General features: G+C 38.8%; 1 protein-coding gene across 1 annotated transcript; it reads right to left on the bottom strand.

Annotated features, from left to right (window-relative positions):
- Nucleotides 1-3,737: 3,737 nt before the first annotated feature.
- Nucleotides 3,738-8,138, bottom strand: LOC102192585 (melanocortin-2 receptor accessory protein 2A). The gene is made up of 4 exons (XM_005731036.1): nt 8,042-8,138; nt 7,649-7,772; nt 7,057-7,156; nt 3,738-4,887 (listed from the first exon to the last, which is right to left on the bottom strand). Exons 2-4 carry the CDS (start codon nt 7,764-7,766, stop codon nt 4,404-4,406), a joined length of 702 nt encoding a protein of 233 aa, XP_005731093.1. The 5' UTR covers nt 7,767-7,772; nt 8,042-8,138; the 3' UTR covers nt 3,738-4,403.
- Between the last annotated feature and the right edge of the window lie 5,576 nt (nt 8,139-13,714).

Raw genomic sequence — 13,714 nt, 5'->3', positions numbered from 1 at the left:
TCTCCACCTCACGGACACCTTAGTCAGACCTTCACTCGAGCCTTAGTCTTCACCTTTACCAACACCAGTATCTAGACTCCAGGGGGTCCTATCCTAATTCCCATCACCGCTGGGATTTCTTTCTGCCATGGTGGGTCTAATCAACAAATACATCAATTTCTCTGTCTCAATAAATCGTGTTCAAATTCTTACAAGTGATCTCTTCTTATCAAACTAGGATTGGGATGAAGATGGGTAACTAAACTACATTTGTCTATGCAATTCAGCATCAAAATATGAAAAAAAGTCCACTCAGCAAAATTCACGCTAAAGGGAGTGCAGGTCCAGTTTTTCCAGTCTGGAGCTGATTAAACAAATAACACATGGAAAAAATAGAAAACCTTTTAGAAGCCATGACATAAAAAAGAGAAAAAGAAAACCACCGTTCCATGTCTCTTTAGTAGTGCTGACTCCTCTAATTGACCCATATTGCGAGGATTAGTTTAAGAGCTTGTTATAAAGTGACAATACAAATGCTTGGTAGGATGATTGAATTTTCCTGGTGAGTCACACATTCTGTTTTACTTGGCAATTTGGCTAGAAGTGTTATGTGGTCTAACAAGACATTCTATGCATTTTCAGACAGAGGAACAGCAATGAGCAGATTTACAGTGTGCGCCAGGAATTGTTTCAGTCCTGCCCTTTGTGTCATACAGTTGCAGACATGTTTACCTAGCAGCCGCTTGCTACAAACAGCCTCCTTTTGTTGGAGTGAGCAGCTCCACTGCAGGCACGTGCATAAAGCTGCTTTGTCGAGGGAAAAGAAAGAGTTACTCATTCTTTGTATCCACCCACATTTCCTTTGGAAAAGAATTTGAATTGTCAAGCTTCTGGAGCCAAGCTGACAGTCTTCGTTTAGGAAAAAGACAGTATTAGATTCAATGTAACCATGGAAGACTCAGTTCTTACACTCATTCCCATGTCTCATGTATCAATTTGTTGGTTTCTTTTTGTGGCCTCTAAATGTAGAATAACTGTTTAGAGTGACTTCAGGGGTCAAGATGACACACACCTCAACTTTAATGTATGTTTGGCAAACAATAAGAGGCTTATTTAAAAGCACACAGTAGGCTAAAGAAACACGATTAATTCTGATGGGTCTTCTTGGGAATAGTAATTATGGGGTTTAACCAGAATTTTCTAAATGCTGCTCAATCATTCCTTGCATTGCAGAGAGTGAAAGAGAGACTGTAAAACTTTGCCCTTACTCATTGGCTCATTGAAACACGAGATATGTTGCACGTCTTGTTTTTGCGTACGCAAATGTATAATTAGCATTTGACTGGCACTTCTTTTCAACACCCACCAAATCCAGAGAAATTTCTGTGTCAATAAAACACAGCAATGTTTGCTTTTCTTCAGCCATGCCTGTCCCTCCCTGCCATTCCTCCGTTGCTACTCATTGCTGGGCAGACATTGCAAACCGCCAACTTTCAACCAGCATGCCTACAGAGACCGCCTTGGGGGTACTTAGGAAAAATAACAGATTTCAGACTTGATGTAACTCCATTGCTCCATCCACTGGTTGTTGATGCGAGCTGCACCCATGCAGGGTGAGCCCCAGAGACTGCAGGAAAGATATACAGTCTATACAGTTTGCACACACGCCCTAGGCTAACTGCTGAGGCTTGTGGATCCTGCACGCATCATTCTAAAGTCACATAAGTTTGATAATTTAGGTTGTAGCAGATCATATGAAATTACTAATTAGCTAGAGGGGTTTCACATGCATACTCTTTAAGTATATATGCAATTAGTTAAAATGAACATATTGCTTTTCTATCTGATTGATTTTGCTGGCAGATAGTTTGCTGGCCTTCTTGTGTTTGAGAGTGCCTAGTGGATGCTCAGCTGACTGAACACCCCCTCAGTTATAAGATAAAAAACACGCTGATTCACTGCTGCTCTGTCTGTTACTGCCAAGCCATTCTCTCGTATCAGCAATGATATCCATGTGATTTTAAGCTTGAAGTCTTGCCATTCAAAAATGTTTACTGAGATGAAAACAATGAATATATAATTTCTGAAGTGCCACAGATGTTTTCACAATACAATATAGTGTTTTTATAAAGCATATATTGAGTTCATTCTTCACTCTCTGAAATATTAACCCCCTCGTTCCCACGTCCTTGGAGCCAAGTTTCTTCTGATTTGCTGTCCCTGCACTCCAACGGAGCTGTGTGCCTGAGATCGCAGTGTCAGGGATATTTGCTTTCTGTGATGAGGATCCATGAGTAGGAAAAGCCACTAGGAATAAAAAAGGGTGTTGCAAAACCAGTGTGAAGCCTGAGCTTCTGGTTCACAGAGAATACGTGCAACTCTGCTGGATAAGAATGTCCACCATTGTATAGGGATGAAATAAATTAAGGAAAAGCAAGGAAAAGGTCCTGTTAAGGTTAACTTAGTTTGAAGTTTGCATTACATAACCAATATGAACATGCTTTCTACCTACACAGTTCTTGACTGTCTGACCTCAGCTGCTCCTAATTACAGAGTTTACTGCCTCCTGATTGAGCTACAAACTCCCTAAAAGAGTTCTTAATATCTACAGAACAGCACTTTGGCTTACTGATTTTAATGCTTAACAAACCTGGCATGCACTGCTGTCAGTGCAATGAAAGGGGAAAAGATGCAGGAATATTTTTGGTACATGTGATATTTTGCACTTAGTAATTTTAAAAAAAGAGGAATATGAAAAAAAATCTGTCAAAGCTTGCTTGAAGCCACGTGACGTTTCTAACTTACTAACACTATTCATTGCCCATAAAAGCTACCCTGATGTTTTATTATTTGGAAAAATAATTAATGATTTCTTATGAAATAGAGTGATAATGCACTTAAATTAAATAAATAATATAGTGTTCCCTCTGGTGATTTTAGCCCAGAGAAAAATAATATCGGATAAATGTTACAAGCCTTACTTGCAACAAGCTCCGGGCAAACAAACCACATTTTGTGAGCCTGGTCTCGACCGCCTGCCTTTCAAGAAATATGAGAAATGTCAGTCGAGGTCAGAGGTCTTTATTTTTACATTAATTTTCACTGGTAAGAATTAATGGGCTGTTTGTCAAAACCTAAGAGGCTGCTTCAGTGAAGTCAGTGTCGCATTAATGCTGATGAACTCTCGAGCATTCTCAGCACATCCTTCCATCAGACAAATGTATGTAACTCATGCAGTCCCCGTTAAGTAATAATGATAACTAGCAATGTTCCTTTGCATAATTATCACCTGATATTGTTCAAAACAATTTTAATTTGATTTAGCTGGGGGAGATATTTCTACATGAATAAAGACAAGGAGGGGTGCAGCATTTAGGCTTTTATGCATGAGCTCTTCTGTTAAAATGTCCCCAAACACAAGGATAATGACGGTATAGATTTTCTTTTCACAGCTGTGATCCGGATCAAACTTTACTTTTTAGGGCGATTCTGGTTTCTGCCAACTGCTCTGTAGTTATCCTCTGTATTCGTTACGTAAATGTTAATGCGATGAACCGCAGAGCCATAATCCTCTTTTGCTTTGTCACCGCAGGTGAAAGCAGTCACATCTCTTGTACTTGTAGACATTTGAGTCCCTGAAAGATATGAAGGCGAGAGTCAGTCCAAACACAACATTCAGAAAAATACTGCACCACTCCAAACGCGAGTTAATTTCAAAAACATTTAAGTTTTATTAGAACAGTTAACATTCACCTTCAGTAAGTTTAATAGATTTTCCGACTACAAAAGCGCAGTGTATTTTCTCCTGCGAGTCCCTATTCTGATATATTTGATTTTGTACTACTAATTATACCTTTTGCTACACAGAATTACACTTCACCTTTTCTAAACACTTAATCTTAGGACAAAACTTGATTAATTCACAGTTTTTAAATTTGTTGGTAGACCAGCTGGCATTTATTTCGTTTTTAAAAGATAATGCCCAGCGTTCAAAATTCTACAAGGAAAACGACACAGCAATAACAACATGATGAATTCTACAGAACTACAAAAAAAAAATCTCCCTTGTGAACCTGGCACTCTTCCATTTTTATCTGTTCCTGTGTGAAAATGTCATCTCATCCAGGTACAGCACAGCTGCGTCCATTTCCAGAGCCTATACTCAAAATAACAGGTATCTCGCCTGAGGCAATTTCAACTTCAGGAAGAATTATCATCTTATAACTTTGAGTTGCACTGAATATTGATCTGTCAGCTAGGTTTTGTGCCCTCTTGGTTGTTGGCTGTAAAACAAACACAACAAAACTTCATACACAGAAGCTTAGTGATGAGTATATTTCTCATTGTCAGTTCATAAATGACCCTCTGAAAAAGCAAATGGTGTTACGGTATCACTATAACCATGCTTATCTGCAGGACGAGCCTTAGTGGATGTCAAAGTGAGCATCGTGACATTTAGACTGACGCTCTAGTATGACTGAGGGCTCATATAGCAGATCATCCTCTCCAAGAGTTGAACTGTGATCCAAGTTGACAAAGTTAGGGATGTTGAAGTGAGAAAGAAAGGTGCACTCTCTGTCTGTCTTGCTCTGTTCTATTAGTCCAGTAAGCTGTTGGTGGACCCCAGCCTCCTCAATGTCTTCTTCCATCTCGTCCATCCCAGAGGAGCTGACACCTCTGTTGAAGGTTCCCTGCTCGGCTCGGGCCCCGGTGTGCTTTCCAGCTCTCTTTTCTTCTACTTTTTGCTTCCCGTGACCCTTGTCTTCCTCATTGATGTAGAAATTAAAATATGAACGGGATCCTGCTAGCAACGGACGTGAGAAGGCTTTGTCGTTTTCATCCTGGTGACCATCAATGTCTACCAGACAGCTTCCCGGTCGATGACGCTTTTCAGCCGAGTCTGGGTTACTGTTAAGAAACAAAGAAAGATGAGAGTGAGATTACAGCAGGAGAAGGCTTTAACAATATGAGGCGCTTTTTTTGGTCATTTTTGTCCTGAATGTAACATTAGTTCAATAGAAAAAATAAAGGATTTTTTTGTTCTCCATTGCTTTTTTGCTTCTGTGTCTGGAAATGGATTCTTAAAATCACCCAAGCTGAAAAAGGAACAGGGTTGAGCAGGGGTAACTACTTACTCCGCCTTGGTTTAACCACAGAGCTGTATTCAGTCTGACATTATATAAGTGACTTCTCACCAATTTCCAGTTCTGGTTATTATTTTGAAATGGAAAATGTGCCTTTGACAATACGAAGCTCAGCGCCAGTTCAAATATCTTTTGTAAAAAGCACAATATAAAATCAGTAAAGAGGCAGTTGAAAAATTACAGGCAAAACATGAACCCTAGACTTATTCACACAATGGTTTGTATTCATTCTGTATTTTTCTTAAGGCTAACTGTTCCCATCCAAACGACACAAGAGGTGACGGATGAGTATGAAAGTGATGTGAATAATATGCTACGGTTTTTCCAGTCATCACATTGTAAAGTAGTTAAACACGTTTTGGAGATTTTGGAACAAAGTGTATAACAAAACACTCCACCACCATCACAGATGGATGATCCGTTGTGTCAATGAGCGATGAATTGATGGTGACCAATCGCTTTAAGTTAATTTATGTTGGCCTTTTTTTATTTGTCACTCATTTATATATGTATTAAACATGACATAATTATATTACAATGTCTTACAACATACAGTAATGTGCAAAATGCCCAGCCATCTCTCATTTCTTTATATTTTGCTTTGAAAGAGACAGACCTTCTTGTAATTTTTCTAAAGTGCTCTTGAGCTATAGCTCTCTGGGCTTTCTGAAGGTCTTTGATTCAGAAAGCCTGGAGCACTATAGCTCAAGAGCACTTTTTAATTTCTTTGGATATTAGCTGTTTTTCCAGTCATTTTCAGGCCGGTCCTTGTACCTGAGGATTTCTGTTTTTTTGTTCAGCTACTTAAAACTGACCTATGATTCATTGAAGCATTAGAAGGACCTAAATCAAGACATGTGCCAGTGTTGACATACAGTTTAGCAAAGAATCTATTTTAAATTGTACCTTTAGGCAAATTGTTATTAGCAGCCTGTCACAAACACACAACATGTGTTCCCATTTCTTTAGTTACATTTTCAAAAATGCCAAAGATAAAGGCTTTTTCACCAATAAGGTAAATCCAAATGAGCTGTTAGCAGAAAACTAGGCATGTCTTAGCATGGTTTGCAGTGTGACCCTAAAACATGGAGAAGAAACTGGACAAGTGGAGGACAAAAGAAGAAGTGGGAAGCCTAAAAAACAATTTACAGCAGATGAACACTATCTGATGGTCATAGTCTTAAAAAATAGGAAAGAAATCTGGCAAAGAACTGAGACAGGGGCCGAGTGATACATCTAACCTGATCCATTTACTATTAATTGAAGCCTCATTTGACATGGTCTCTGTGGAAGGGTGGCTGTCGAGAAGCCACCCTTTCATTGGGAAACAAGGAGGAAATGCTAAAGTATTCCAAATTACACATGAACTGGGCTGAAAATAAATGGCAACAAGTCTTATGGACTGCTGGACTTCAATGTTATTAAAACAGTGTAGGATCGTCTTGAGAAAGAATGGTGCAAAAGGCACCCAGCATCCAAAGAAAGGCTTTGGGATGCCCTTCAAGGAGCCCAGAGAGCTATTCCTGCAGACTGCTTAAATAAATGACCACAAAGCTTGCTTAAGAGAGTTCAGGCTGTGGTGAAGAATTAAGGTGGACATACCAACAAAATGACTTTCAAGCTCATTAGAATTGTACAGACACTGTTTCTGCATTACAAACTGTATTTATTTCGCACATGTTTCAAAAATGTTTACACTATTTCCAGTTTTTCTAGAAAACTAATAAATAATGTGGGGGTAGCTCAAGACTTTTGCACAGTCTACTGTCAGAACAGCATCCCTGAAACTCATCAGCTCACTCTTAAACAGCCACCTAGATGAGAAGTGCTAAGTGCTTATTTCCTTGAGCTCTCCACGGTGCTTTAAATGTCCTTGTAGGGGGAAATGTGAAAGTGGAAATAAACATGGGCTCCAGCCTGCTATTATACCCACTCTTGATGTGGCGCTCCTGTCTTTGTGAGCAGAGTGAGAACAAAGAACATGAAAATCACGAACACAGCAAGTCCAACCCAAAAGCCGATGACGATGGAGTCTGAAAGGTCAGAGAAGGAAGAATCTTATTAGTACAATTAATGACTACATTAATCTCTGCTCTTCTCATTTTCTGTGTGTGACTTTTATTCTCAACTGGAAGCCTCACTCTGAGGACAGAATTCTTAATTGTGTTGTAAAGAGTGAAATTTCGTTCGTCTAACATTTGATTAAAGTAACCGAATTGTTTGGCATTACAATTTGGTCTCATTAATTGGCTTGACTATTAGGCTTCCACTGGAGTATAAAACGGCACTACAGGTGCTGCACGAACTAAATCTGCTACGCAATGTTGCTGAGAAACCGACAGCGTTCAGCTAAAGCAATAATGCAAGGAGTAAGGGGGACCAAAGGGTGATGAATCATTTAATTAAAAGTGCGCTGGAAGGCATACACATAGGCTACACATAACACAGCCATAGACATAAACACTGCACAATTTAGAAGGAGATCAGAAACAATGGGAAACGTCTTAGTAATGTGTTTGGCTTACATCTGTGCGCTTTGAGTCCCTCGAACGACACGGGCTCTTCGTCGTCATAATATTCATACTGCCACACGTAGTCACTGCGACGTGCGCTTGTTTGGCTCCGGTTGTGGAAGTCGGACATTTCAACCTAATTTTTTTTTTCGTGATATAACAGTAGAAGACAAATCAAATCAATCCAGTCAGAACGCCATATGAGTGAGACGCTATAGTATCCAAAACGTTTGCAAACAGGCAATCTCCAGGAATGTTAGATCTTTCTACTGTTGTTGAAAATAAATTCAAAGGCTGGACATTTGGGGAATCCCCCGAACAACTCCTTGAACGTTATTTCCGTTAATAACGTAATTACAAAGCGACCAAAATTTGGAAAAAGAGTACAAAAATTCACCGCGTTACCGTTACGCAAAAACTCTATCCATCCTCGTGTGAGTCCAGTAAGCGAAGCAACAGCCTTTTGGGGAGCTTCTCAGTGCGCATCACCCTTACCCAACAGTCTCTGTACTAGTGTCTCACTTACTCCCGGAGATAAAGAGACTACGCTGCAAGATGCTCGTGTCCTCGAACCCATGCCAAGGCATTTGCAGTAGGTTGACTAAATGTACTGAAGACAGTACTTGTGTATTTAGATAGATACTGCAAAACGGGTGCACATTTCCCTTAGCCTAAACGTGACAAACCAGAGTCATTATATAAAGTATAATTGATGGTTTGGAGGAGAATAATAATTTACGGTGTTATGAATTGAATAAAGCACGAAGTAGATTTACAATGTAAGCCCAACGCAGCTAAATAGCCTGGTAATACTATAATGATCCATCATAACATTTTGGAATAGGACAAAATTTGTCTAATGAGACAAAAGGTAATTACATGTTAATGCTCATCTGGAATGATTCATTAGGGGTCAGTGTGTGGGCTCACAAACATGAGGAACTAAAATAAGCTATTATTACAATGTAGAATTTAATTATGCTGGCTAGATATTAATTTTATTCAGTTCCCTGATTTGTTCTTGTCTTTTCGCTCAGTAATTATACCAAAGTGCCAATTTTCAATATGCTTCACAATTATGTACTTTGGCATGCCCACATTGCAGTACAGTGTTTTAAAAGTTATTCAAGAATTGAATTGATTTATTCTTCTCAAAAGAAAATCATTAAAGGCGTTCATTGGAAATAGTCCAATTCAAACTGTGATGCCAATTTCAAAGTTTAAAACAGGCAGAACAGATAAAATATGCTGCATCTATATCTATATCTATATATCTATATCTATCTATCTATATCTATATATATATCTATATATCTATATATATATATATATATGTGTGTGTGTGTGTGTGTGTGTGTGTGTGTGTATGCACCAGTGTAATTTGATCAGCCAGTATCTTTGCTGTACTTCAACATCATGTCTTAGTACTCAGAAATGGCTCTCATCTGTTTTGACCCATTATTGATAAAGTCCAAGATAAGTTTTATGAAAAATGTTAGCCAAGTTTATTAATCTCCCACCCACCGGGACTACTGATGGGATACACGATCCGACTTGCATCCATTTTAGTTTAATTAAGGGTTGTTGAACTGCTGAAAGACTGTGAACAGAGCCACCGTGATTAATGATTCAGAACCTAATTGTACCAAAGAAAATTTCAAAATGTTAGGATGTTACTTAGTGAGTTAAAAAATGTTTATTAAAACCCCCGAAACGCAACCTCATGTAAATCCTTCTTTTCATCTTTAAATAAATCAGGCAACCTTCTTCATTAGTCCCACATTACTTTAATTTATGAAGTACCTCTTAAGCAGATGCACTTCAACCAGTTTATGTAAGCTTTCGTGCCCTCGTGGTACACCAAAATGAATTGTTCACATTACGAAAATTACAATCACCAGAATGATCACAAATGCATATATATTAAAACCTTTACAACCGTGCCATTAGTGTTCTCAGTCTGCTTTACTCTGTTGAAAATTTTATGCCAGTGCAGGCCCAGGGTTTGAAGTATTTTCTCATTTCCAACAACCCAGCACTTTCAATTCATTTCAAAGTTAAATTCACTTCTATTTATATAGCACTAAATAACAACAACAGTCACCTCAAACCACTTTATATTGTAGGGTTAAGACCCTATAATATTAGAGAGAAACCCCAACAATCAGAGGACACACTATGAGCATGTACTTGGCGACAGTGGGAAGGGAAAAAAATCCCTTTTAATGGGAAGAAACATCTTGCAGAACCAGGCTCAGGGAGGGGCAGCCATCTGCCATGAGAGACAGTGAGGGGAAACTTAAGGGAGCAGAGCAGATAAGACAAGACACACATGGGAGAGGACCAGAGTTTAATTCATTTACTAATGATTTAATGTAATAGGGACAAAACAGGTGCAAAACAGGTAAGTAAAGAAGAAACATTCAGTTTTGTTTGGTTCAAAACTGAGTGCATAGTTTGCTCATTTACAGACTGTACACTGGGTTTTAGTGTCCTGATTAACAAAGACACACTTCCCAAGTATTAACGTGCCATTGTTTTCCCCCAGCACATATCAAGAGATCCTACAGAGTGACTGATGCCTCCAGTTACAGAGGGTGGGCCCTGAGTCTGCAGGCAAATGGTGGAGGTGTTAAGGAGTCATTTGCATTTTTATAGATTTGTTTTACACTGAATGAGGGAAATGCTCTGAACTGAAAAACTACAAAAAAGAAACAAAATCTTGATGTCTGTTTTTGGTTGTGTTGTTTCAATTATTTCTCCCACCCCTCTGATTGTCTGTTTCAGTCTAATTTTTTTTTTAACCTCTTTCCTCAGTCCTTCATCTGCCTGTTTGGCTGCCCGAGTTCTTCACCACTGTGTTATTTTTTTAGACTTTACTCTTCATAACCGCAGAGTTTAATGTTTTCATGGTAACTCGAGCGTTTTAAACAGCTTTCTATTAAAACTCACCTTTGTTTTTGCTATAGCTGCTTGTCTGCCTCTATTGTGTTTGCAATCGGGTCGTCATTTGTGATGAACCTTAAACCATAACATAAATCAGTACCAAGGTTTTTAAAAGCCGTGTTCAGTGAAAAAGACACATCAAAGCTTAATGTCCACCGTTCTTTTCTTTTCGTCTTGTATTCATCTGTGGATCAATAATGCATATTTCAGACAGTTTCTCAAAGCTTGCTTTGTTCTCCTTCAGCAACAATGGAAGATATTATGCTGTGGTGTTTTCACATGGAACATTTGAAGGGCTTTGATCAAAGGAAGTGTGTCCAGTGGTTGATTGCAGTGCAATCGTTTAAGGACCTGTCAGTTAGTTTGATAGTGTGAACACTCATTGTACCACTGTCTGTCTGTCTGTCTGTCTGTCTGTCTGACTAACTGACTGACTGAGGAGTGTATGGAGCCTGTACCAGCTGCCATTAGAGTGAGATGCAGGGAACACCATTATAGGTTGCCAGGATTAATAACACAGAGAGACAGACAACTATTCACCTTCACATTCAACATAAGGGCAATTTAGAATCACCAGTTAACCTAACCCCACTAAATGTAGGTCTTCGGACTGTGGGAGAAAGCCAGAGCAATTATAGCAGTCCTCGCTATAATTGCAGTGACAGTTTTACTGATGTGGTTGGATTTTTACCAAAACTATAGCCTATTAATATAATATTAATAGAATAATGGCTGGTATTCAGAGACCAATCAGATTGGTATCCTGAGGTCAGATTTGTATATTGATTGGTTTAATGATGAGCTATTCAGTAATGACTACAATTAACCTGTAGTTAAAGATAGTGTTTAAAGGTAAAAGGTCTTGCTTTGAACGTTACACTTGATCTCCCCTAAAACGCCTGCAGTCCTCTGAGACATGTAAATGACCCCGTTCACTAGGTATGTGACTCATGACAGAAGATGCTGTAGGTAGGAGTGCTGTATGGTTTAAGGTTCAGCATTTTAAACATAAAATAAACTAGTAAAGCTAAAATATTCTAATCCATGATTAAAAATAAAATCTATTTAACCCTCTCAGGCTCAAATTAAACTTTTTGTTGCTAATGCACAACCAAGTCCTGCAGTGGTACTTCTGAGTAAAAAAAACCTCATACAATATGTATGTGGGGTAATCAGGTTGTTAGTTTTTAACTGTTGCAAATCGGCAACGCCTGCCTTGAGAGGGTTAAAGAAATACAGTGTAAACACTGAAGTGAAATGCATTAGTGTGTCCAGTGCTGTTGTGAGTGGATATATTTAGTTTGATGCTTTTGTTCCTCTGGACGTTTTCACAGCTACATTGCATTTACACATCATTACGTGAAATTGACAGCCAACAATGCATAATGTAAAAGTACACAGCAGACAGCATCAGTAGGCAGAACAAAATTACTGCTGCATTTATCACTTCTAATCACTTCAATTTCCTTCAGTTTGCCTAATAACATTCTAGTCACACTCTGCTGAAGCTTTAAAGCTACTACCACCCACTGCTCTGACTGCTTTGACTGCTCTGCAGCTGTCCATCCACAGAAATAGGAACACTGAAGACTCCGAAACAGATACTGTGAAATATTCATGGCTTTGTATCAGCATTGCCGCTACGTGCAATGCATAACTCTGCTACTGTTGCTAAGATGAATTCATGCCTTTCACTCACCAGCAGTGAGTTCTTATCCAGGCTCTTCGAGTTCAGCTCTTTCTCTCTTATCTTTAGTCACAACTTTTTTTTTTTATTGCATCACACTGTCTGGGTTGATTCTCAGTTTCAAGCTCTGCAAGACTTGTGGCATTGACTAAGGCTGGGGTACCAACTGGAGATATAGGGGCATGCTTGTTGTACAAACACAAACCCGTTTTCAAACTCACACTTCTCATTAAGGTTGGTTAGGGACTCCAAAATCATCCTCAAAAATTCTCAGTTTCTCCTTTGTCATCCAAATTGTCTCTGATGAGGGGTATTTTTGAGTGCATCAGCTCCGATGGGTGAGTCTTTCTAAATCGTTATTGTAAGAGTTGTATTGCAAGAGTTTACCACAGCGAAGAGCAGAAAGACAAGCAGAGCACCTTCATCTTCACACTTGCCCAGTGATTTATCCTTGTTTTTTATTTTTCCATCTGTGATTGAGGGTCAGTAACTGAAATAATGATGACAGAAAAGAGAAAAAAGGGTAACACTAGCAAAACAGATAGACCACGAAAAAGGTTAAGATGATTCTAAATCTTTTAGCGCATTTAAAACACCGCAAACTGTAGATAAACAGACAATTTCATTTGCAAACACTTATTACCCCCTGTGTTATCCCCTATTATCCCTAGTACTTTAATATAAAGCCACATAAGTACAGCCACACAGGAACAATCTCACTTTTTTCCCTTATAACATCTGAGGTTCTGATGCACAAATTTATTGCTTGTGATTGATTTTATTTTTATGTTTTCCCTCATATTTTTCTCTGAATCATGTCTTTTTACAGTACATTTTACCCCATCAGATGGTTTCCAAGGGAACACTCTGGACTTCAATTAAGTGGGGAAGTGGATCAGTTCGACCTTCTACATAGCCATTCTCAGAACATAGCCTAGAGCTCACAGAATACACATAACATTAGCATGAGAATCTTAAATGATTTTCTAGCATTAGATTATTGGTTTGCAGGTGCAGGAAGCTACGCGTGAAGCTACCGGATAGCTTTGATTAAACTGACACTGAGCACCTGATGGATAAAGGATGCATGATTTCTTTTTTTCCCACAGCTTGATAATTACTGATCATTCAATATTCTTAGATGACACTGCACACAGAAATGGTCTCACACTACAAGCACAAAACAATGTACTATGCAGCATTTTGCAGGAGGTAAAGTAAAAGTTACTTTAACTTAAAGAGTGCATGGTTACAATGTAGCCCTTTACATTATCAGTCATGTTTTCCGGATATGATTCGCTTGGTAGAAAGCATTGCAAAAAAATCAAAATCAGAATCAGAATCAGAATCAGAATCAGAATCGTGTTTATTGGCCAAGTATATGTGCAGACACATACAGGGAATTTGGTTCCGGTAGATGGTGGCTCTCAAGCACAGCAACACAC

This window comes from Pundamilia nyererei, unplaced genomic scaffold (assembly GCF_000239375.1).
Source record: "Pundamilia nyererei isolate P.nyererei 1_Seehausen unplaced genomic scaffold, PunNye1.0 scaffold00041, whole genome shotgun sequence".
Lineage (NCBI taxonomy): Eukaryota > Metazoa > Chordata > Actinopteri > Cichliformes > Cichlidae > Pundamilia > Pundamilia nyererei.
Note: the sequence above shows the minus strand (reverse complement) of the source record. Positions and strands in the feature narration are given on the sequence as shown.